General features: G+C 44.9%; 1 protein-coding gene across 12 annotated transcripts in view; it reads left to right on the top strand.

Annotated features, from left to right (window-relative positions):
* DIXDC1 (DIX domain containing 1) overlaps positions 1 to 26093 on the top strand; it is a 70894-nt gene that overhangs the window by 22270 nt on the left and 22531 nt on the right. For 6 of the 12 annotated variants that reach the window (XM_059417137.1, XM_059417105.1, XM_059417173.1 and 3 more), the window contains 5 exons: positions 12230 to 12359; positions 15731 to 15856; positions 18125 to 18383; positions 18995 to 19102; positions 24582 to 24694. In XM_059417137.1, the coding sequence (XP_059273120.1) occupies positions 12230 to 12359; positions 15731 to 15856; positions 18125 to 18383; positions 18995 to 19102; positions 24582 to 24694 (736 nt within the window). Of the gene's footprint in view, positions 1 to 388; positions 510 to 12229; positions 12360 to 15730; positions 15857 to 18124; positions 18384 to 18994; positions 19107 to 21288; positions 21762 to 24581; positions 24695 to 26093 lie in introns of those variants that run through there. The other 6 variants (XM_059417121.1, XM_059417146.1, XM_059417165.1 and 3 more) reach the window with 5 other exon arrangements.

Here is a 26093-nt window from a genome sequence, read left to right as displayed (position 1 = left end):
TCTTTCTTTCTTTCTTTCTTTCTTTCTTTCTTTCTTTCTTTCTTTCTTTCTTTCTTTTTCTTTTTTACCACCTTCCCCTAGGATGTCCTTCTCCCCTTCTCTAACTAGCAGACATCCTTAGGGAACCAGAGGAATGTCTCCTTTCCTCTAGACTCTTCCCTGACCCGCACATCCTTCCATCCTGTTGCTCCTTCTGTGCACGGATAGCATGTTAATATTTCTCTATTGTCATCATAATTACTTTGTATCATAGTTAATTATATACCTCCCAGCACAGGGATTGGCACAATTCCTAGCAATGTTGGTTGATCTGAATAAATGAGTGCATAAATGATACAATCTAGAAGGATCCTGTGAGATGGGATTTAACAAGAGAAATTTGTTATAGGTAAATATGGAACAAGAAGACCAGTTTTACAAGAATGAAGATGGAAGAGATTGGTTTAACCGCAGAATGTGTTAAAAATTATGTAGGCGTTTTGGTTGACAGTACTGTGTGAGTCAACAAGGTAAGGTGGTAAGAAAAAAAGAAAGAAAAAGAAAAGGTGAAGGAAAGAGAGAAAGAGGGAGAGGGAGGAGGAAAGAATGTGAACAATTTTTAATGAAGAAACTGAGAGTTTAGTTTTATCCTCAGAGTATTGTGTTTCGTTCTAGGTAGCATGATTTTAGAGGAACTTTGGCTGGAAAGCAACAACTCTTGAAACTATTTTGTTTCTAAGACGTCTTGAAAAAATTATCAAAACAGACAAATTGCTGGCTAACACAATGCCGAGGAAAAAGGGAGAAAGCACAAATATACAAAATAAGAAGTGACAATGGAGAAGTAAACATTGAAACAAAAAATTGTAAGAGTCTTTATAGGTCTGTGCAAATACTTTTTAAAACTTGAAATGGATAATTTCCTAGGGAAATGCTGAAAGAGATGGAAAATTTAAACAGATCAATTTCTGTGGAAGAAAGAGAATCCTATTAAGAAGCTATCTCAAAAAATTCTAGTTCCCCAATATTTCACAGAGGATTTCTACCAAGCTGCTGCATATTACTAGATAGTTCCAGTGCTCTGTGTATTATTTCAGAGCATTGAAAAGGAAGAGAAACTTCCTACTTCTTTTTAAAAAGCAAATATAGGGTGGCTGGGTGGCTCAGTCACTAAGCATCTGCCTTCGACTCAGGTCATGATCCCAGCATCCTGCGATTGAGCCCCATTTCGGGCTCCTTGCTCAGGGGGGTGCCTGCTCCCCCTCTCCAGCTCATGCCCTCTCTCGCTCGCTCTCTCTATGATAAATAAAATCTTTTTTTTAAAAAAGCAAATACAATATTGATGCCTAAACATGATAGAGTGCAAAAAGGGGAACCATAGACTAATATTTATGAGTACCCGTAAAGAGGTACCATACATAGAGTATTCACATAACATCAATAAATAGAATCCAACACCAATTTTTTTTTAACTTAAAGATTTTTTTTTTTATTTGACAGAGAGATCACAAGTAGGCAGAAAGGTAGGCAGAGAGAGAGGGGGAAGCAGGATCCCCACTGAACAGAGAGCCCACTGCGGGGCTCGATTCCCAGGAGCCTGGGATCTGATCTGACCTCTGACCTGAGCCAAAGGCAGAGGCTTAACCCATTGAGCCACCCAGGCGCCCCTACAACACCACTTTAAACATATAATTCACTACCATCAGGTGAGTTTCATTCCAAAATGCAAGGTTGTTTCATTATTAAGAAATCCACTAGTATCATATGCCATATTAATAGGTATTAAGAAAAGTAATCATAGGATTATCTCAATAAAGGCTGACAGACATTTTATTGAAATTCAACATCCATTCCTCATAAAACATTCAAGAAAATAAGACGATGGATATACTTAACATGATAAAATATATATACCTTAGTCTTAAAACCAGTAACTTTCTAAATTGGGAAACACTGTCAGGGTTTCTCTAAGTCTAGAAACAAGGGCAGGATGCCCACTCTCTATCTACTTTGTGTCAGAGGTATTAGGCAGCATAATTAGACTAGAGAAGTCATTTAGAGGCACAGGGCTTAGTAATGAAATAAAACTATTTATTTTTGCAGATATAATAATAATCCTGGAAATTGAAGAGAATTAGTGATAAAACTCAAACAATAAAAGATAAGGTAAGAGGATATAAAATTAACATGCTGAAATTAATAGCTTTATATACCCAAAAAGTAGCAAATTAGAGACCATAATGATACAGAGGAAAACTCATTTGCAATTGCAACAAGTAAGATTGAATACTTAGAAATGAACCTAAAGAGAAATGTATAAAACCTACAGGAGGAAAACTTTAAAACACTCCTGGAGGACACATTTGAACAAAGGGAACAACATCCCCTATTCTTGAGTTGGATGATTTAACACCGTAAAGGTGACAGGTTTCCTTAAATTAATTTATAAATGTAATATAATCCCAATAAAGATGCCAACAGACTTTTTTAGGAGGTCAGGTAAAAATAACAAAATACATTTGAAGAAATAAATATGCAAGAATAGTCCAGAGAACACTAAAAAAGGAAATTTTCATTGGCCAGGGACTAGCTTTCCTGGGCATTAAAATGCACTATAAAGCCTCTATAATTAAAATGTAATGCATGAATAAACAATATATGAGTGATGTAGGGGGCAAAGCCCATAAATAGACTCAAGGACTTATGGAAATTTAGTATATGGTAAAGGTAACATCTCAGACCGCCAGGGTAAAGAGGGAGGTTTTAAGAAATGGTGCTGGAACAACTAGGTAGCCCTTTGGAAAAAGAGGATTTGGATTTATTTCTTATATCATACACAAGAATAGACTCCAAATGGGTCAGGGATCTAAATGTAAAAAATGAAACCATCTGAGAAAAAAACCTGGTGATTCTTCTTTCATCTCAGTGAAGGGAAAGAGGCTTTCTAACCATGACTCAGAATTCAGAGGCAATATAGTAAACCATCAATAAATGTGATTATATAAACGTAGAAACTCTTCCATGGCCAAAAAGACAATGTAAAAGTCAAAGGCAACTAAGAAATATCTGCAACACATGTCAAAGACAAAAGGGTAACAGTCTTGGGATATAAAGAATTCTTAAAAAAGGAAGAAAAAGGGACCAAAAACTCTGATAGAAAAATGAGAAAAATGACAATTCATTTAAATATGAAAATAGTGATTAAAGGTAGATGATGTAAAATGGATTATTAAACCTACAAAAAAGAGTTTTGTTTTGTTTTTTTTTTTTAAAGATTTTATGTATTCCTTTGAAAGGGAGAGCATGGAGGGGTGCGGCAGAGGGAGAGGGAGAAGCAGGCTCCCCGCTGAGCAGGGAAGGGAGCCTAACTTGGGACTCGATCCAAGGACTTTCGATCATGACCTGAGCTGAAGGCAGGTGCTTAAACTGACTGAGCCACCCACGCACTCCTGCACAAACAGGTTTAAACTCATAATGAAAGAACTGAAAATTAAAATAACACTAAGATACAATTTCTCATCACAGTGGCTGGAATTGAGAAGTACGACAACATTCTGTTTGGCTAGGCTGTGGAGAAGTGTGCTCTCATGTATTCCTTTGGTAATGTAAACAGATGCTACCCTTTTGGCAGGGCTTTTGGCAATATCTGATAAAATTATCCACCGACTTGCCTTTTGATCCGGCAGTCCTACTTGGAATCTACCCTGAAGGCAGACCTGTATCAACATGAAAATACACATGCGTAGGGTCACTCACTGCAGCATTGTTTGTAATTGCAAAGCATTGGAAAAACCCTAAATGTCCACATATAGAAAAGGGGTAAATGAATTATGGCACATCCACAGAATGGAGTACTACAGTAGCTGTAAAAATGAAGAAGGAAAAATCTCTAAACAAGTATGGAGTGATTTCCAGACTATGTTAAGTGAAACAAGGTGAAAAGCACAAGTGCAAAGCGAAGAGCAATGACCTGTTTTTCACAAAAGAGGGAAAGAAGGAAGGGGAACTCATGAGTTGGTCGAATTGGATGAGTTGGAGGAGGTTGAAAGAATGGAGGACGGGTAGAGTAGAGAGAATGGTGGGGGGCGGTGACACCTTCCTGACTAGATGTTTTTGTATAGCTCTGACTTAGGGAATCCTGTTAATCTTTCACCTGATCATCCTAAATGTGGGGAGAACCACAATGGACTACTGATACTAAGAAACAAACCAAACTGTACTACAAACAGAGAACAGAACCACACCAGTGGGAGTGGAGAAGAAGGAACCTAAGTGACTTTCAAATCAGTATTTTCACTAATACTGTTAAGACTAAAGACAAAAAGAACTATGCATAAATACTGTATTATGGTTAGTAAAGTAATCTTTCACAAGGTAAGAGTTGGCAAGTCTGACGCTATTTTATGTGTTCTCTAGAATTGAGCGAACATTAATTAGTAAATTTATAGTGGAGACTAAGAGTCCAGTTTCTCACTGGGAGAAAGAAATTATAATAAAGAAAAGGGACAGGAAGGAGTGAATTCTGAGGGTTGGGTTAGAGGACGAATCAGTATAATTTATGCTATGATTCCTGGTATGTCTCTTTGTCAAGGTAAGTCGATATAGATGTGTGTGTGTGTGTGTGTGTGTGTGTGTGTACATACACCTGTTTCCTACTCTGCTACTATGAGAATCAAGAATGTGTGTGTGTGTGTGTACATACACCTGTTTCCTACTCTGCTACTATGAGGATCAAGAATGTTACCCCAGTAACAATGATCTCATGCCCAAAGTCTGGTTTCTAAAAGCTATTCTCCAGTAGAAAGAACTGGAGTTCTTTTGAGAAATAGCTGATTCCAGAGCTGGGCAGAGAAAGTACAAGATGAGGAGTGTAGAATATTTTCTGATGCCAGAAAGTAAGGAAGTGTTCAAGAAATATGATCAGGCTGTATGATCTAGCAGTCCTACTTCTGGGTTTGTGTCCAAAAGGATTGAAAATGGGGTCTTAACGATCAGTGTTGCACACTCATGTTCTTGGCAGCAGTATTCACCAGAGCCAAGAGGTGGAATCAATCCACGTGTTCACCAACAGATGAATGGATAATCAATATGTGATGTAAACTTACTTTTGGATATTATTCGGTCTGAAAAAGGAAGGAAGTTCTTACACATGAAACAACATGGATGAACCTTGAGGACATTATGCTAAGTGAAATAAGCCAATCGCAAAACACAAGTACTGTATGTTTCCCTGTATTTGAGTTATCTAAACTATTCAAATTCATAGAAACAGAAAATAGAAAGGTGGTTGTCAGGGCCTGAGAGGAGGGAAAAATCGAATTTGTTGTTTAATGGAAACAGGGTTTCAGTTGTGCGACATGAGAAAAATCTGTGGATTCAATGCACAACAGAGTGACTATACTAAACCTTACTCAACTGTACACTTAAAAAGAGTTCAGATGACGAATTTTATGTTATGTGTTTTTTTAACCACAGTTTATTTATTTATTTATTTTTACCCCAGTTTCTTAAAAAGTAAATGGAGCATATGAAAAGAATGCAGAAGACATTCATCCCAATTTGAGTAACAAAATAAGTAATGATAGTAATGGATTAACATAATAAGTAAATAAATATAAGTGAAATAAATGCCCATGAGCTCATACTGACATAAATAAGTTATTAGGGGGGGAAGGGAGAGCTCCTCATATTAGGAATTCCAATTACTAATTGTAGAAGGAATGGTGGAATTAGAAAATCATCTTTTGGGGAACGTCATAGTAATCAATCAGGAAAACTCAATGATTTTTTAGGAATGAAAAATCGATGTTCAATTTAAAATGGACAGATAAGGTGATGATGAGAAAAAAAAATCCCATTTTCCCACGGGATACTTACCAATTACAAGGGGAATATGGCAACTTTAGAGTAGGGAAACCTGGCAGACCCTACCTTAACCATTTGATCACAGTTAATTTTGTATTGTGATGTACTGGCATCATGTGCCTGTTGGTATGGTGCAGTGGGAAGGGTACAGTATGACTTATGTGTTATTCTTGCCCCATAATTTTAATTTAATCAGTAAGAAACTGCAGAAAAACCCAAAATGAGGGACCCAGAACTGTCAAGATCATGAAAGACAGAGAAAGACTTAGCAACTGTCCCAGATTGGAGGAGACCAACAAGACAGGCAGGGTGGCTCAACGTAGTGTGAGATCTTGGACAGTAAAAGGACAGTGGGACAATTTGGTGAAATTTGAATAAGGTCTGGAGATTAGTTAATGGTATTATGTTAGTATGAATGACGTGTTCTGATCTTACACGCTCGTTCTGTAGGATGTAAACATTTGGGGAAGCTAGGAAATGATGGGTATTGGGAAACTCTATGTACCATTTTTGCTACTTTCATGTAAGTATGGAATTATTTCGAAAAGAACAGTTAATAAAATAAAAATGGGGACCTGGGTGGCTCAGTCGGTTAAGCAACTGCCTTTGACTCAGGTCATGATCCTGGAGTCCCAGGATCTAGTCCCACATTGGGCTTCCTGCTCACTGGGGAGTCTGCTTCTCTCTCTGACCTACCCCCTCTTGTACTCGCTCTCTCTCTCAAATAAAATCTTTGAATGAGCCCCTAGTGTGGGTCAACAGTGTTTTCTGGTGGTCAAGGAAGAAGAAAAAGAAGAGAGAAATGTCTAGAATGAGGAATCTTCATTTCTCCTGTTAGTTCCCAGAGTATTATGTTAGATTCTAGATGTCTTGGTGTCAGAGAGATTTAGGCAGGAGAGCAATAGTACTTGAAACTATTTTATGTAAGGGATGTTGACCTTGGCTCAAAACTCTGGATGTATGTAGGAGCACTTAAGGAATACTGATGTGCCTGGGTCCTACTCTCAGAAATTCTGACTGGTGTATAGTGGGCCCCAGACATTAGTATTTTTAAGAAGCTTTACTGGTGCTTCTGATGGGTAATCAGGGTGTAGGAAACCCCTTGGTCAAGGGAACTGGAGTGTTTTGCTAGAAGACTCATATGAGAGAACTTGGGGGGGTACTTTCTAAGTTAAACTCCCTGGAGAGAATTTGATGGGGTAATGTCTACATGTCTGTGTTTTTTTTTTTTTTTTTTTTTAAGATTTTATTTATTTATTTGACAGAGAGAAATCACAAGTAGATGGAGAAGCAGGCAGAGAGAGAGAGGGAAGCAGGCTCTCCGCTGAGCAGAGAGCCCGATGCGGGACTCGATCCCAGGACCCTGAGATCATGACCTGAGCTGAAGGCAGCGGCTTAACCCACTGAGCCACCCAGGCGCCCCTGTCTGTGTTTTTTAAGATCTTCCGTTGTGATCTTGATGCACATCCAGGGATGGGAACAGTGCTTCTCAATTTTCAATGTGCCTATTGAATCACGAGGAGCTCTGTTTAAAGTATGGGTCCTTATTGAGTTTAGCCTGGGCTGGAGCCTGAGAGTCCCAGGTGATGCTGATGCTGCTGGCCTGGGGGACATGCTTGGAGTAGTAGATAACTGCTTCATGTAGATTATTACTCGAGAGACCCAAGCAGTGGATGCGGAGGAGAAACTGGTTTTGACTATGGTGACTTCCATTCTGAGAGTTTGAGGGAGAGTCACTGAAACCTCAGGGATGCATTTATTTAGGCAATAGTGTGGTCTGGTGAAAAGAACATTGGCTTGGGAGTTCGAATCATAGTCACAGTTTACTGTTTGCATGACCTGGAACAAGTTATTTCACCCTTTTGGAGTCTCAGTCTCCAATTAGCAAAAGTAATATCTCCCTGGCAGGTTAGCATAGGAAAAAATGTGTTCCCGGGACCTAGCAGAGGGGCACTTGGCTGGCCCAGTCAGTTGAGCATGTGGCTCTTGATCTTGGGGTTTTGGGTTCCAGCCCCAAATTGGGTATAGAATTTATTTATAAATAAATAAATGAATGCATGAATGAGGGACCTAGCATAATTATTGACATAGAGTGGGTGTTGAGAACAGTGGTGACTATTATTATTGTTCATGCTGTAGAATCCTCTTTTGTTGAAAGACCAGAGCTGAGATTAATGTGCTTGAAAAGTACTGTTAGAACCTCTGATCAGTTTTGCATCAGACAGGACTTCTATTCAATAGCCAACAGAAGCCTGTGGTTACTCAAGTAGAAATGATCATGGCCTAACGTGGACCATTTGTTCTCATCTGCCCCTGCATTATTAACTTTTGCAGTCGCTTTAAGTCTTGGCCTGATGAAATGTGACAAATGATTCACCAACTCAAATACTTGTCATGCCCCTGTCAATCTAGAGTCCAATAATTCTGCACAGAGCATGGTTCAGACCTGAGCTCCTTTGAGCTCACTGTCCCCCTTTGCCACCCCTCCCCAAGCCTCAAATTATGGGCCCAGGTTGGGCTGGTGCTCTCAGAGCCCTGTGTGACATAGGACATCCTCAATGAGACCAGAGATGAAGTGTGTGGGAGAGTCAGGGAAGGCTTCCTGGAGAAGGTGATGCCCGAGCTGAGCCTTAAGAGGAGGCACCAAGCTCAGGGAGGGAGAGTGGCTGGATGGCTCTGTTCATTTGGGGCAGTGTGTGTGGTTTGGATGAACTGAAATGGGGCAGGCAGGCGGGAGGATGGTGAGTAAAGCTGGGGAAGAGATAGCAGCCAGCACATGAAACTAAATGCAGCTAAGGAGGTTGGGTTTTATCTTGTTAATAGAGGCCAGTGAAGGGGCCCCTGAGTGGCTCAGTGGGTTAAGCCGCTGCCTTCGGCTCAGGTCATGATCTCAGGGTCCTGGGATTAAGCCCCACATCGGGCTCTCTGCTCAGCAAGGAACCTGCTTTCCCACTCTCTCTGCCTGCCTCTCTGCCTACTTGCGATCTCTCTGTCAAATAAATAAATAAATAAAGAGAGAGAGGCCAGTGAAGGATCTGAAGCAGGAATGTGTGGCGGGTGTGTTGAAGATGATATTAGGCACAGGGAGATTAGGTTAGGAGAGTGTTTTTAAATTTTTATTTAAATTCAGTTAGCCAACATATAGTACATCATTAGCTTCAAATGTCGAGTTCAGTAATTCATCAGTTGTGTGTAACACCCAGCGCTCATCCCATCACGTGCCCTCCTTCCTGCCCATCACCCAGTTACCCCATCCCCCCACCCAGCTCCCCTCCAGCAACCCTCAGTTTGTTTCTTACAGTTAAGTCTCTCATGATTTGTCTCTCTCTGATGATTTCCTGTTCAGTTTTCCCTCCCTTCCCCTATGATCCTGTGTGCTGCTTCTTGTATTCCATATATGAGTAAAACCACACGATAATTGTCTTTCTCTGATTGACTTACTTCACTCAGCATAATCCCCTCCAGTTCCATTCATGTTGATGTAAATGGTAAGTATTCATCCCTTCTGATGGCTGAGTAATACTCTATTGTATATACACACCACATCTTCTTTAGCCATTTGTTTGTCCATGGCCATCTCGGCTCTTAACATAGTTTGGCTACTGTGGACATTGCTGCTATGAACATTGAGGTGCACGTGCCCCTTCGGATCACTACATTTGTATCTTTGGGGTAAATACCTAGTAGTATAAATGCTGGGTCTTAGGGTAGCTCTATTTTTTATCTTTCTGAGGAACCTCCATACTGTTCTCTAGAGTGACTGATACCAGCTTGTGTTCCCACCAACAGTGTAAGAGGGTTTCCCTTTCTCCACATCCTTGCCAACATCTATTGTTTCCTGACTTGATCATTTTAGCCATTCTGACTGCTGTGGGGAAGTATCTCATTGTGGTTTTGATTTTTATTTCCTTGATGCGAAGTGATGTTTAGCATTTTTTTCATGTGTCTGTTGGCCATTTGTATGTCTTCTTTGGAGAAATGTCTGTTCATGTCTTCTGCTCATTTCTTGATTGGATTATTTGTTTTTTGTGTGTTAAGTTTGATAAGTTCTTTATAGATCTTGGATGCTAGCCCTTTATCTGATATGTCATTTGCAAATAAGTTCTCCCATTCTGTAGGTTACCTTTTAGTTTTGTTGATGCCTTCCTTTGCTGTGCAGGAGCTTTTTAAAAATATTTTATTTATTTATTTGACAGAGAAAGACAGAGCGAGACAGGGAACACAAGCAGAAGGAGTGGAGAGGGAGAAGCAGGCTTCCTGTAGAGCAGGGAGCCCGGTGTGGGACTAGATCCCAGGACTCTGGGATCATGACCTGAGCCGAAGGCAGATGCTTAACGACTGAGCCACCCAGGCGCCCCAGTGCAGAAGCGTTTTATCTTGATGAAATCCCAGCAGTTCACTTTTGCTTTTGTTTCCCTTGCTTTTGGAGATGTATCTAGCAAGAAGTTGATGCAGCCGAGGTTGAAAAGGTTGCTGCCTGTGTTCTCCTCTAGGATTTTGATGGATTCCTGTCTCACATTTAGGTCTTTCATCCACTTTGAATTTATCTTGTGTGTGGTGAAAGAGAATAGTCCAGTTTCGTTCTTCTACATGTGGCTGCCCAGTTTTCCCAGCACTGTTTGTGGTTGAAGAGACTGTCCTGATTCCTATTGGGTGTTGTTTTGGTTAGTTTTATATGTGACCCAGGTGGTGAGATCCCAACTGTCTTAACTCCTTTTTTCAGTCTTAACTCCTTTTCTCCCAGAGCAGAGGGGTTTACTGCAGAGGCGCCCTTTTGCCTGCCTGGTCTGCCTCCCACAGTCCCGTGGCAACAGAGTAGGAGAGCGGGAGCAGAGTCTGGGTGGGAGCCTGGCCCATATCAGGCAGAAGGTGTGGACTGAGCTGGGCAGTGCAAAGTCCTTGGTCAATGCTTGGACCGCACTTACTGTGTTTCAATGCCCTATCTGCTCCATCCTAGCTGGGGACCTTGGGGAAGTTACATAACTTCTCTGAACTTCATCCAGAGAACGGAGAGGACACTGACCCTTCAGGGCTTTTGTGAGAATTACTTAGATGGTAATAATGATGAGAATAATAATGACATCAGCTGTGTGTCAGGTCCTGTTGCAGGTCCATTCATTAATACAGTAAAACACACATCAAACACCAAAACTGGTGTATAGTTCAGGTAGGTATTGGATTCCTTCCCTCTGCTGTCCCCCGCTGAGAGGGCACTTCCTGCAGTTTGTTAACAGCTTAGTGCTGTCTTACAAAGACTGCATTTATTCCCACAAATCAACACAGAGAAAATACTGAAGATTTCATTTAAGCTCAGGAAGCAGGCAGTGAGTACTTTCCAACATCATTTCATTGATGAGGTACTTGCGGCTTAGAAATCAAGTGTTCTTTAACCAGACTGTAACTTAATACCCATTAGCCCTTGAACCTGATTTTTAGGTTCGGGGTCTTGGGTTTCTGCAGAAACCAGACAGAACTGATGCTGCTTCTGGGATGTTGTTATGTGCTATTTTGATACTTAGTGCCCATCTTCAGAACAAATGCATAGTTGGAATAGACCCCTGACTGCGAGCATTGTGTAAGGGAGAAAATGGAATATGTCAGGTTATCCGAGGGCTGGGATGGGTTATAGGTCCCTGTCTGGGCCCATCAGGCTTCCGATGATACTGGCTGGCTTAGTCTCACAATAAATGAAAGTTCTCCATCTCCCCTACCCAAGTCTTCGGGCTACTGCTCACCAAAGCCTTTTCTTTTCCTTCTTTGTGCAGGTTTTAGGCAACTAGAGCCTCTTTGACAGAATAAAGTATGGATTAACACTAACTGTAGCAATCCCAGGATTATGGGCTCAGGAGAATAAATCTTGGGTTGACCCTGAGATGATCTCAGTTAAGTCTCATTGTGAAGAGCGATGGGAGAGGCGGTTCTGAGCAGGTTTGCTGTTTATTCCTGGTTCCCCAAGACCAGTCTTCTGAGTATCACTGTCCATTGTGCATTTGAAATACAAGTGATTATTCCTGTGAAGCGCTGTGTGCTTATGGCAGCAGTGATTACACCCAAAACTGGCTCTGCTTCTTGCCCGGCCTCATTCCTGGTCAACAGAGAATATACACAAGGAAACAGGAGTCATTGTCATTGAAACACTCATCTTCTTATCGGGGTCTACCCTGCTAGCAAGTCAGCGGTTAGCTTTCCCTGAAGATTAGCATAAAACCAGAAATCTTTAGAACATGTTCCCCGTCTGACCGGCCTCTTTTTTTCCTTGAAATTTCCTCTTCCCTCTGGATATAGATTTCCCCCCAGAGCCCATTCTCAAATGCTGCCTTAGAAGGCACGGGGCAAAGGAGAACAATAATGTGCAAACTTTCTCTTATTTCTTTGATTTTTCCAGCAACAGCTGCAGGCTTATGTGGCCTGGGTGAATGCACAGCTCAAGAAGAGGCCAGCAGTGAAGCCGGTGCAGGACCTGCGACAGGATCTTCGGGATGGGGTGATCCTGGCGTATCTCATCGAAATCGTTGGTCAGTTGGCCCTGGGCTCTGATGCCAGAACATGCCTTCATTATCCTCCACATGCCCTTCAGAGCAGTTTGCCGTTGCTTTGTAATATACAGAAATGGAAGTATAGAAGGTTTTAACATACTTGCCCGACGTTAATTCATTTATTTATGAGTCAGCAAACTCTGTGTGCTGGGCGCCCCGTATTATGCTCCGGCAGTGTGACTGTGAGCACAGTCTGTGCTCTCAGGAGTGTCCCAATCTAGTTGGGAACACTTAAAAGTGAATGCATTTCCATTCATGTACTTAGGAGTCCGATGGGGTAAGGACAGAGAGGAGCACATGGGTGGATGGAGGCACCCAATCCAGTCCTAGGGTTCAGGGATGGCTTGCCAGAAGAACTGATGTCCAAACCAAGGCTGGAAAAGAAAATAGTAGTCAGGCCAGCAAAAGGAGCCCTCCGTGACAATCCCATATCGTCCCACGAAAAGGCTTGTCCTCAGGGAGCCCTGGAGCTGTTGCAAGCCGCTCTTACTGGAGGACAGCGTACCCTGTGTCCACAGCATTTGTCCACAGCTGTTATCATGACAGTATTGCCATTCGCTGAGCAGTAACGTTTTCCTGTCTCTCCCCTATAGACTGAGCTCTTTAAGAGCAGGTACAGTGTAATTTTGTTTGTTTGTTTGTTTCCACAACTCCTACCCAAGTGCCTGGCACATAATAGGCCCTCTGGCATTTATTGTTCTGTTAATCAGCTGACCTTGCTTAGTCCTTGAGAGATGCGGGCTTGCACGTGGCATGGAAAGAGCCCGGTTTGCTATCTCCGTGGGCCAGCTCATGGATTTATCAGGGCACTCCTTTATAATAATAATAATGATGGTCATAGTTAGAGCTGCCATTATTGAACACTTTTTTTTTTTTTTAAGATTTTTATTTATTTATTTGTCAGAGAGAGAGGAGCAAGAGTGAGCACAGGCAGACAGAGTGGCAGGTAGAGGCAGAGGGAGAAGCAGGCTCCCTGCCAAGCAAGGAGCCCGATGTGGGACTCGATCCCAGGATGCTGGAATCATGACCTGGGCTGAAGGCAGCTGCTTAATCAACTGAGCCACCCAGGCGTCCCATATTGAACACTTTTTATCTCATTTCATTATCAACCCTTGAGAAACAGATACTTTCATCCCCATTTTCAGGAAACTAAGCTTAGAAGATTTATAAAAATGAATAAATAAATTCATTGAGCACTTTGAATGTATTGAGGATTGTACTAAGCTACTTCAGATGATTTATGCTGTGGGGATGAGATGAGTACTACCGCCTTACTCATTTATGAGGTTCAGAAAGGCTAGGCGACTTTCCGAGGCCATGTAACTGTACTGTAGCAAAGGAGAGGTAAAAAACTAGATCTATTTTAATTCCAAAGTTCATTTCGAGCCCTCATTTTCACTGATTTGAATTGATTATACTTGAAAATATAATCAGATAGAAAATGCAGAAGCCACAAAAGGATGTAAAAGCCTATTTTCCAGCCGCACCAGTGATGTGTTCTTTCTGGAAGCAACCAGTGTTAGCAATTTCTTGCATTTCTTTCCAGAGATGTTCTATGCATATGGAAACAATATGAATATGTATTCTTGGTTTCCCAAAACCCCGATTCTTAAATGCTGCATTTTATTGTGACTTTGGGATATGGAAAGGCTCGCTGAATTCACTACCTTACTCCCCATTCTTTAACATGCTGTCTTCAAGCTTTTGACCCATTCCTCCCCTGAAACTGCTCTCGTCCAGGTTACAACCTTTGCCTTCTCAAATCCAGTGGCTTGGCCTCAGCCCCTATTTTATTCAGTTTAGCAGAACCTGGCACAGTTTGTCCCTCCTCCTCCAGTCGCGGTCTTTACTTGGCTTCTAGGACACTCCTTCCTCACTGGCTCCCCCGGTTCGCCCTGTTGGCTTTTCTCCTTCATGATCTCTAAGTGTTGAAGTCCTCCGTGTTCAGTCCTTAGCCCTTGTGTTTTCTCTGTCCCCAAGTGATCTTCTCCCACATCCGTAACTTTAGCTCTAAACTTGTCTTTGAGTTCGAGACATGAATATCAACTTCACGTTCAACATGGTGCCCCCAGTGTATGAAATGCAGCTGTAACTGCACATGCCCTAATCAGAACTTGGGCTGTCCTTCTCCCTACCAGTTCCTCTCTCCTCCAGATTTCTTCTGAAGTAACACAGGATGGTACCATCCACCCAGCTATGGAAGTTGTCCTTAATTATTCTCTTTTCTTCCTATATCGTACCCAGTCCTTCACATGTGCTATCTGCTTTACATTAAAATTTTACCCAATACCTGACTTCTCACCTGTCAGCCTTTTCCGGTCAAGCCCAAAACATCATTAACCCTTGCCTTGACTAGTTTCATTTTCTAAAAAATCTCCCTGTTTCCTCTCTATGTAAGCTGAGTCCATATAGAGTCCTCTTTTAAAACACAGATTATTAATCTACAGACCCTAAATGACCTGGCTTTGCTTACCTGTCGACCTTCTCCTAGGATTTGACTCCCCTTTCTCTCTCCACTTCAGCCACTGCTGTTCCTCAGATAAGCTGAGCTCATTCCCACCCTGGTGTGAGGTTTGTTTTTCGTTTTTTGTTTTTTTTTAAGATTTTATTTATTTATTTATTTGACAGAGAGAGATCACAAGTAGGCAGAGAGGCAGGCAGAGAGAGAGGAGGAAGCAGGCTTCCTGCTGAGCAGAGAGCCCGATGTGGGGCTCAATCCCAGGGCCCTGAGATCATGACCTGAGCCGAAGGCAGAGGCTTAACCCACTGAGCCACCCAAGCGCCCCCCTCCGCACCCTGCTGTTTGTACCTGTGGTTCTTCAGTCTGAAATGCTTCCTCCTCAGATCCTAACATCTCTTACTTTATTCAGGTCTCTGCCCACTATCAGGGAGGCCATGATGCTGCTTTTCTTTGTTTTTCCTCACAGCACCTACCACTGCCTGAAATTATATTAAACATGTACTGGTTCACTTGGTCCTCTGTCATCCCTGCAGATAGAAGGTCTGCAATGGAAGGGACTCTGTCCATGTCTTTCATGGCTGTTTCACTGGTGCCCACAACAATGCCAGGCGTGCGGTGGGTGCTCAGTGAGGATTTGTTGAATGAGGAAGCATACACACGGTCATTTCCCAGGCCCCTGCGTACAGCTTTGAAAATTTGAAGACCCTCCAAAAGGCTCTTCCTTTCTTATTCCGCATCCAGATGATCAATACCAAGGCTTAACGCACTTGCATATTTATATGTAATCTTAGCTTTTCCATCAAATATTCCCTTTCTCGGTATCTGGCTGTTAGGAAACTTTGATAATGTTCCTCCCTATAGCTTTTGTATGTTTTCTCTCTTCTAACAGCAGGAGAAAAACTGAAGGGGGTACAGCTGGCTCCCAGTAACCAACAGGAGATGAAGAATAATGTGGAGAAAGTGCTCCAGTTTGTGGCCTCCAAAAAGATTCGCATGCACCAGACTTCGGCTAAAGGTCAGCGGCCCATCACATCTTTGGGGGATGAGTACACTCAGCTTTACCCAGTGATTATGAGGTTCAGAAGAACCACCCATTGTATAGCCGAGGCTTCTGAGTAGACTGGAATAGCATTAGGCCCATGCCATCATATCATTTGTCCATAAAGAGTTACCCTCGTGGGACAGGGGAATCATCAAAATCTGAGTGCTTTGAAAACCTGGATGGAGATAGACATTCTCTATTCATTTTAATTGAATAAAGGTCTGCTTGAGTGTATGTGTGAAGAAAATACAGTAGAAATGACAAGATTGGGATATTAACTTTACAGTGTCTCATTTAAGTAATCAAAAATGAAGACAGATTATGTTTTTCAAGTTCCTTGGGTTTTATACTCAAGAATTATTTCAAATTATAATAGCTACAGATTTTTCCATCCAGTTTTCCGAAGAAAAACAGTTTATAGCTTTTAATTTTGGGGATATTGCAGAATATTTCAGGCAAGATGAAAAGGGGTTCTGGCACCTCTGTACATAGCCTCTCTTATAGCTGCAGAACCCAAAGAGGACACTTCTGAGTCCGTATTGAGCCCAGCTGCAAGGAAGCATTTAGGTGGTCAGAGACCCAGGTTCCCTGGCCCTCCCACTGTTTCTCTAGAATTGCTTGTAGGTTGGGTTCTGTTTCAGCTTCAGTTTCTGGGTCTGATTGCCAGACTGAGAATGGGAATGAGAGCCGGAGGGAGCCTTCCTTCCATGTTGGGTTATTGGTGTTTTCTGTGGTGGGATCATTTAGGTGGGGCAGACATTTGACCATTGGGAGCGCCCTGTAGGAGGTATCCATCAATCATTTTCCAAGCTTTGCATATTTGCAGTGCTATGAAACTAAAAAAATAGGAGTTTTACCCATTCCCTTATTTTAACTTTCACCAGATCTATCACATTTTTTTTCAAATATTTAAAAAAATATTTTATTTATTTATTTGACAGACAGAGATCACAAGTAGGCAGAAGGGCAGGCAGAGAGAGAGAGAGGAGGAAGCAGGCTCCCCACTGAGCAGAGAGCCCGATGTGGGGCTCGATCCCAAGACCCCGGGATCATGACCTGAGCCGAAGGCAGAGGCTTTAACCCACCTAGCCACCCAGGCGCTCCAATCACATTGTTTTTTTGCGTGCGTTTTTTTTTTTCTAGGGCAAAATTTAGAGTGCCGTAATATCTCTGTTCTGGTCCCCCTGAGGGGTGGGCTTGGGGATCTGGCCCATTAAAGTCAGCTATTTTGAGGGAATACTGCCACTGAGGACATAATTGTCGTTTACCTGGAGAAGTGCAGCAGCTTCCTAATTAGTCTCATTGCCTCAAGTTTTGTCTCCCTCCCCACAGCTCTGCAGCCAAAATGATGTTTCTGAGAATTCTGAGAATACATAAGCTCATGCTACTGCTCTGCACATGCGGGTCCTTAGGGGAAAATTCAAAGTCCATCCTGGGGCTTGCCATGCCCTTTCTGACCCGGCCTCTGCTATCTCCCCCTGCGGCCTCACCCTTCACCTGCACCCCTGCACTCAGCCCCTCAACCCGCTGTGCTGTTTTCAGTTTCCTCTGCCACAGTGCTGTGCTGCAGAAATATAACACGAGTCTCCTACACGAAACTGAAAAGATCCCTTTTTAAAATAAAAAGGAAATGGGAGAAATGAATTTTAAGAAAACATTTTATTTAACCCAGTATATCCAAAATATTATCAGTGCAACATGTAATCAATATAACAGTTATGAAGGAAATAGTGTGCCTTCTATTTTTTGTGCTAAGTCTAATGAGATATGTTTCAGTCTGACTTTTGTTGTGTGAGGTACTACCCTTGGAGCACATTTCAATTCAGAATCTCCCCTCTAAGTGCTCGGTAGCCTCATGTGGCCAGTAGCCTCCATATTGGACAGCACAGCTCTTGTGGGTCGTGCTCTCTCTCACCTCTAGACCTTTACACTTGCTGTTCCCTCTTCTTGGAATACACTTTTCCTTCTCCTCCTTCACCTGACGAACCACTATTTGTCAATCAAGTCTCAATTTAAAATTCACTTCCCCTGGGAATCCTTCCCTGAGACCTCTAGGCTGGATAAGATGCCTTTACTTTGTGCTCCCGGAGTATTCTGTTCTACCATAGCACATGACCATACTTCACTATGATTGCTTTTAAACGTTCTGTCTTCCTGTTGAACATGGCTCTGTGAGGACAAAGAGACTGGTGTCACTAGCAAATACGTATTAAATGAATGAACCCTCTGCCTCCCTCTTAGGACCTCTGGGTCTGTTCTGTCCCTCAGATATTGTGGAAGGAAACCTGAAGTCTATCATGAGGCTGGTCCTTGCCTTGGCAGCTCATTTCAAACCTGGCTCCAACAGGACGGTGAGCCAAGGAAGGGAACCCAGAGCCTCTCTGCAGAGTCACCAGCCACACTGTGCCACTGCTGTGGCCCAGGGAGCAGCGGCCGCTCTGGCTGACGTATGTCATGACATGTCACGGTCAGGACGGGATGTCTTTCGATACAGACAGAGGTAAGGGTCAAAATCTGGGGATGGGACCTTGTTCCTGTCTCTGATATTTGTGGCAAATGATACCGTCCAATAGACAGACGTGTCACCTAAACAGCCCCACATTGCAGAAAAGAGCATGGAGTGTGGGGTCAGAGAGGACGCTCCAAGACAGAAAACCCTATCAAAAGAGATGTTTACTTTGCAGTTAGAAGAAAGTAAAAGAATCATATTTGTAATTTTTTGTCCTGGTGCCCAGGATGTTAAATATATACCTTTGGCACAGTGTGTTTTCTTCATGGGGAGATATGTGGGAGCAGTGTTCCAAGTCATCTGGGGGAGTGTCTCTCTAGAATGTATACTCAAGCCAGCTTGTCCTGAAGAGTCATGGCAGGAAACATTTTGGAGGTGGTATGTCTGCTGGGAGAGGGCAGGACCCTGGATGTTGCAGAGCCTGGTGCAAATAGTTGTGTTTAGGTCTGTTTCCCTCCTGGGTGTCCGGTGTCTTTAAGGCAGGGACTTGGCCTTCCTCCTCTTTCTCCCCTTAGCACTCTGAGAGTGGCCATCTCTCAGTTCTTGCTGAGTTGACCTGAAGGACTGACACCCTTTTCTTTGCTGGTGCCCCCCGACTTTAGGAACAGCAGCGTGGACGAGGAGATCGAGAATCCGTACTGGAGTGTGCGGGCCCTGGTGCAGCAGTACGAAGGGCAGCAGAGGTCCCCGTCCGAGTCCAGCTGCTCCAGGTAACTGTCCTGGGGGTTGGGGGGGCACATCTCGGAGTTTTCAGCTTCAAGTAGCAATACGACAGGCAGTGAGGCTCCTCGCTCTTTTCTCTTTCCGTCAGTTTATGTTTGACTTTAAAGGGGTTGTCTTCACTGCTTTGCAGTTTTGTGCTGGCTGGAAGGTAGGGAGGGTGGTGAGTGGGAAGCATTGCGAGGAGCCGAGTGCCAGTGCTCAGCTCTGTCCACAGGGGGGCATGACTGGCAGCCGGGAGGGCCCAGCCCCTGGTTTGGTCTCCCTGGCCAGCCTGACAGCTGGTTCCATCGTACTGCCTCTATGCCTGAGCTGAACGCTAAGTGTGGCCAGAGAAGGTTCTAGCAAGCGTATAACAGTAGGAAAAACTGAGCAGAGTTGTCTGAGAACATTAGGATGTTTTCAGCTTTCATTTATAGGGCCAGGAATTGTGGCGGATTAGTATGCATTGGTGTGGGCTAAGATGTTTGTGACTCTAGCAGAACGGCCATCTGTAGCGCTTAGAGCCAAGTGCAAAGACCGAAACAGGACACACTGCTCTAATAAAGCCTGATCGATGCCAAGTGTAGTGGCAGAAAAAGACGACTTTCCTGGCTCATGTAAATCATGCTCCTAAAAATACATACCAGATCATGTCAACTTATTTACTAACTTCATTTCATTGCTGAATCATTTTTTAAATTTATGCTCTTATGACCTTTTCTCTCCTACCCCAGCCCAGTGTAGTCTGTTCTAGTTAAGTCTAATTGTTCTTTGTCTTATACGTATTTTAAGTCCATTTATTTTCTTTCTTACTGTTTCTTTTCCACATAAAATTTCATCTTAGATTGATAGACCATTTAATTTGTTGCAGTCACATGGAATTCTTCCCAGCATTTTAATATACTGATAATTGTATCAGTATATTAATACTTACTCAACTTTAATTTTTACATTTAGTAAATTGCTTTTTTATTTATAAAATTCACATAACGTAAAATTAGCCACTAAGCATTTTAAAGTATACCATTCAGTGGCATTTAGTATCTTCATAATGTTGTGTGATCATCACCTCTGTCCAGCTCAAAGACGTTTTCATCACCCCAGAAGGAAACCCTGTACCCATTGAGCAATAGGTGTGCTGGTAATGAGAATCTGAACCATTTCTTCCTTGCGTGCTGCTTAGGCTATCACTGGGTATAGAGAGTCAAAGGACATTTCATTTATAATGAGATCTGTTGCTTCCTGCATGGCTACAGGCCTTTCACTTTTTTGTGCCTGCCAGAGTTAAAATGAGAGAGAGCCAGACAGAGAGACAGAAAGAGAGAGAGAGAGCGCTAGAGAGAGCGAGTGCTAGAGGAGAGAAGTCTGGATGTCTTCTTGAGAACACCCGCTTCCTTCCTTTCTGGCAGTTGAACTCAGACTGGGGTAGGGGCTGTGACACAGTGCGAATTAGGGACCCCCTGGAAATCAGGCTGCAGTGGGCAGTGACCGTTTTTCTGGGAGAGGGGTCAGGTAATGAGTCTCATTTCCCGGTCTGTCGCTCCTTCCTGCTTTTTTTTGTCATTTTCTTCTAAGCTGATGTCTCACTTACATCTTTGGGATGCTGGGTCAGTTGGGTTTTGCTCAGTAAGCTCCCGGGACCCAGGAGGCTCTGGAACATTCTGCCCGACCACCCCCTTCCTCAGGGGAGGTCACCTCGTGGCTCAGTGACCCAGGAAGGCCTGGAGACTTCGCGATGTGACTGTGAACGGAGAGCGGCTCATAAGATGGGAAAGGTGCCCCCCCCCCCCCCCCCGCTGCAGGCCGCCTGTTGCTCCCTAGACCTCGGGCCGGCCTCCTACTGTGTCCACGCAGAACGATCCCTAGTTGGGAAGCGAGAACACGTGCAACGCCCGGGGGAAGGTGGGAGGAGAACGGCGTTCGGAGGGTTTCGCGCCGGCCCCGACCTCCGCCGTCGCGAAGGGAGGGGTCGGTGCGGAAAGGGCGTTTCCAGCCCCGGGGTGCCCACCCCTCCCCGGGGCTCGGCGTCCGCGGCCCCGCCCCCGCCCGAGCGCCGGGCTCCGGCTCGGCCTCCCAGCCCGCCCCGCCCGAGCCGGGTCCGAGCCCCGCGCTGCCCGCGGCGCTGTCAGCCTGGAAGCGGGGGCGGCGAGGGGAGGGGCGGGAGGCGCGGGAGGGGCGGGAGGCGGCTCGGAGCCGGGGCTGCCCGCACGCTCGCCGCGGGGATCCGACCGCGCAGCGGGAGCAGCGGGCAGCGCTGCCCCGCGCGGGCAATGGGGTGAGATGCCCGCGCCCGGGGGCACGCCCGCAGCCGCGCGGCCGCCGCGATGCCGCCGCCAGGGACCCGCAGCCTACGAGGGGAGGCGGCTTCCGCCCAGGCCGGGCTGCTGCAGCGTCTGAGCGGCCGGGACCGCGCGCCTCAGTCCCGGGAACATCCCCGACCCCGGGGCCGAGACGCCCGCCTTTCTGCCCTTCCGACTCTCTCCCGCGGTCGGGACCAGCGGCTCTGGTAGCCGACCTGCCCATGGAGTGGTTCTGCGGGCCCCAGCGCGGGGAGACATGCCCGAATTCGGGAGCGCCGTGACTCCCAGCCTCCCGCTTCACCCAGGGAAACGGGCTCGCTGAAGCCGCAGCCAGGAGGGGGACCATGGGAGGGACGCAAGTGAAATGGTGAGCAGAAGCCACTTGGGTTTTGGAGGTGTGGGGGTCGGGGGGGCATGGGCGGGCGCAGGGCCAGGACTGGAGGATGCTCTTGGCCAGAGACGGACCGGTGTGGGTGGGGGCGCTGTGCTGCGAAGGACAGGCTGCCGGTCTGGGATTATCAGTACAAAATGCGCTGGGTTTAGGAAACTGGAACCAGCATGGGGGCGGGAGGAGCGGCCCTTCACCTTGTCCTGTCTCTGCTGTGGGAGGGCACTTCAGGAGTAAGCAGGACGCTTTCTTATCACCCATTACCCATTTTCTAAAAATTGATTTTACTCTGATCTGGACTTTGCTGCGGGATCGTTTGTCTGACCCTAAGCTGGAGAGACGTCAGACCTGTGGGAATTAAGAAATCAATCTGTCCAATCTTATTTGTAGTCAGTTCCCTGATTTGAGGGGATTATGATGGCAGGTGGGGCATTACTTGTTTACAAAATCGGGGTTCTGAGCTCCTCGGGAAGAGCCCAAGCCACTTAACTAATTAGCATTAAAATACTTTTCTGTGACCTGAAGCAGTTGACTAAATGCTCTGTCCTCCTACCGGAGGTTCTTGGGGATGTGGCAAGATTGCTGCTCTGACCTGAGCTTCAGAGTTTTTCTTCCACAGGTCCTTCTCTTTGGACTTGGCCACCTAGTTTCCTGGTCTTACCTCTCTGTGGCCTCACTCGCTGGCAGCCTCAAATTCAAGAAAGAAATGTTGTTTTCCTTTGGCTGCTCTGCCACTCCCCCAGTGGGGTTGGGTATGCAGACATCCGCCTCCTTCTGCCCTTATATGGGAGACAACTCACTTAAGAGGGGGGAGGTGGAGCTGAGCATGCGTCCCTGCTTTGGGCAAACAGTTTTCCAGCATCCTGGGTTCACACTCCTCTTCCCACCCCCACCCCCCTGCGTCTCACACATACCCACTGTGGTCCAGCCAAATGCCGGCAGTGGAACGTGTCAACCATAGCACCTTGTCAGCTAAGGAAGTGTCATTTTATCATTTCTCAAAGAGGAGCAGCTAATACAGGCCTCTTTCTGCAAGTGGGTCCCCATTTCTGTAGGAAGGGAATGCAGAGGCCTGAATACTCATAAATCTATCCTTAGGAGGACAGAATGCCCTTACACTAATGCTCTTTCAGCAGTTCGTTCCTGTTGGCCTGGAAATCAGATGGCCTAAGTGGGGAAAGAGGGATCAGCAATTATCTTTCCTAAATACCGCTCCTCGCCACCTTTCTACCCCTTGTCTGCTCAGGTTATGGATCTATAGATAGGGTTAAATGACTTTCCTTAATTTGAAACAAAAAACTGTAAATTGTTTTCTAAGGTTCTAATAAGGATGAGAATGTCGTAGTGGTTGAGGTCATTCCCACCAAAGCCCTTAAACTTGCAACAACGAAGAGGAAGAGACACTAGTCCTCAAACTGCTTTCGAGGTTTTAGAAATCTCCGAATACAACCCCTTGTGCTCAGCTCTTGTTTATCCTGGTTTCTAGGAAGACAAAACGTTAACTCCTGATCGAGGCTGTGAGGATTAGCCTGGGAGACTTCAGGGGCACATTAAGTGGGTCAGTGAGTCTTAGACACTTTCACTGTTGTCTGGGTGATGGATTTGGAAAGAATTCCGGAGAGGGGGCTGGGCCTGGAGACCCCACAGCCCCTGAGATTGTTTTAGAGCTGATGTTCTCAAGGTGCGGTGCGAAGAAGAAAGGCCCTTCAGATTCCTTTTCCCTGTCAGATGGAAATGTCAGCCTCACATTCGCATCTTGTCTTGTGGAGTTGCTGTTGTTTTGCAGCTTTGAAATTCATCTTCCCTGAAAATCTCAGCAGTTCCCTCCAAGGCTAATAGTTGTAGCAGAACTTAAGAATTGTTGAGAGATTTCTGATGATAATTTGCAAAGAGTATAGCAGGGATCTGAATAACTCTTCGATGATCCAATCAAGTAAACCTTTCCCTTTCCCTATCAGGTCTTTTCCCCCTTTCCTTCTGATTCCCCCTTTTTTTGTCACTTCCTGTCCTTGTTGATGTGTCACTGCCTTTTTGCCCAGCCTGGCAACTGTCCACAGTCCCAGCAGTTTCTCACCATGAATCACCCTCAGCATTGTCCCCTCTTTTGAGATCAGCCTAGAGCTGATCTGCCATGTTGCTCTGCTGGTGATACTTGTTTCTGTGAGTAGATTTTCCTTCCAGCTCCCAAAGGTACTGAGACACACATTATATCAGTCTTTGAATCTTGGCCCAGGAATGGTGGTAGAGCAGGTGGTGGTGGTAAGTTTAAAAAAAAAAAAAAAAAAAAAGAGCAAACAAAATAAAACTCAACGTTCTTTTAAGATGCTAGATTACCCATCCTGGTAAATCTGTGCTTTGTGAATCAGGCTTCAAGGCAGCCTTGCTGTAGAAAAGACTTCCTAAGACTGGGTCATGCACTTAGCATTCATTTCATTCATTCAGAAAGTTCATCCTGCACTCATTCAACAAACGTTTGTTCATACTGTGGCCGGGGACTATGTAGGAGAGTAGGAGTAAGATAATCAGAACATGTCTCTGGGATAAATTATGACAGTTGGCTTCTAAACAACTCCTCAGGGGCGCCTGGATGGCCGTCGGTTAAGCATCCAACTCTGGGTTTTGGCTCAGATCGTGATCTCAGGGTCATGAGATCGAACCCTGCGTCAGGGTCCACACCAAGCACAGAGTTTGCTTCAGACTTTCTCTCCCTCCCCACTGCGCTCTCTCTCCCAAATAAACAAATCTGTAAAAGAAAATTGTTCGTAATCATTGTTTCTCTTCCTTTTCCTTCCATCACAGCCTGACTTCACCCAGTCCTATCCACAGTGCAAAGAGCGAATCCATTATAACTCAGTCGGAGGAGAAGGCAGATTTTGTGATGATTCCTGCTGAAGGAATAGAGAACAGAACAGGTACTATCTGTCCGCGGGCCTGGGTTGGCTTAAGGACCAGCCCTTGTCTTGAAGTGTTTGGGGGTCCTGACTATCTGCCTGTAAACTCCCTGGCCTTCTCCCTCTCCGTAGTCTGTGCGTGCTGGGACAGCTCTAGGGACTCTGATGCCTTTGAGCCAATGAACATGGCTATCCTTTTGCAGAACATCACTTTGGATGTTGTAACCGTCAAAAATCTTACAACAATGTAGATGGGCCATTCCTCTGCCGGCTGCCTGTGAATTAGGATATGACTTTGGGGCAATCCAAAGCCTTATTCAAGTAAACAGTTTTTATTATCCCTCTGTTACAGAAATAATTTCAGCAAGTCCTTGACTTACATTTGAACCAAGAATATACAGTATGAGCTGAGGCATCTGTGAGAGTATAAAGACCGGGACTACATTAGGCACTGGTGTGACAGCCACAGAAGGGACCACAAAGGGTCCCCTTTGTTTAGACTTCCTCTGTTTCAGGCTCTCCTTTTCCTCACGTAAACATAGAGGGAAGCATACAAGAAGCAAAGCATGTGATTTCAATAGAGTTTTATTCATCTGTAAGGGTTGTAATGAAACTGAAGCCCTCAGAAGAAAAACCGGACTTAAATTCTTGCCTCTAGCCCTGGAATTAGCACGGAGGAGTCAGTCCTGTGACTGATCCAGACACTCTTGGGGCCGGGGGAGGGGGGGGGAGCATTTACTGAGCCCTGCGCATGGCTTAGCTCATTCAATCTTCACAGCACCCCAGAGGAATTGTCCTTACTACATTCACGCTTATGAATGAAGACACTTACTCCGAGAGTTGGTACCCTTCTGAATTCCGGAATGCATTTTTAATAGCCGAGCACACAATTAGATGGGATAAAATAGACAGACAAGGAAATAAGAGCAAAGAGACTGTAAAGGTAGGAAAATAAAATGAACCCAGGGAGCCAGATTGAATACTTTGTGCACGTGTGCTCTCATTAGTCTGCTTCCTGCGTGACTCACACAGCGTCCTAGGTGAAAGGGGCTTCGGGCAAAGGAATATGAATTTGGAGGCTCCCCTCTGAAGCTCCACAGCAATTTGGTTTTCACTGCGACTGGCAGCTCCTGTCTTTGTACCTGGCAGAATCCAGCTTCAGGGATGCCAGTTCCAGAGGATTAAGAGTAGGGACTGTGTGTCCCATACCAAGACTCCCCAAGAGGGAATCTTATTACTTCTTAAAGGTTCTGCGGGCGATCTCTTTCCCCCCTGCTGCGGGAGCCCAAGTTCATAGCCAGTTCCTTATGTCTCGCAGCCCCATCTGGTGGAGAGTCCCGTTTGCGTCGTGCGGACAGGCATGGAAGGCAGGTGACCTGAACCCGTGAACGCGGGGGACTGTGAACGCTTTCTGCTGGAA

Source organism: Mustela nigripes, chromosome 1 (assembly GCF_022355385.1).
Source record: "Mustela nigripes isolate SB6536 chromosome 1, MUSNIG.SB6536, whole genome shotgun sequence".
NCBI lineage: Eukaryota > Metazoa > Chordata > Mammalia > Carnivora > Mustelidae > Mustela > Mustela nigripes.
This window is presented reverse-complemented; position numbering and strand designations above follow the sequence as displayed.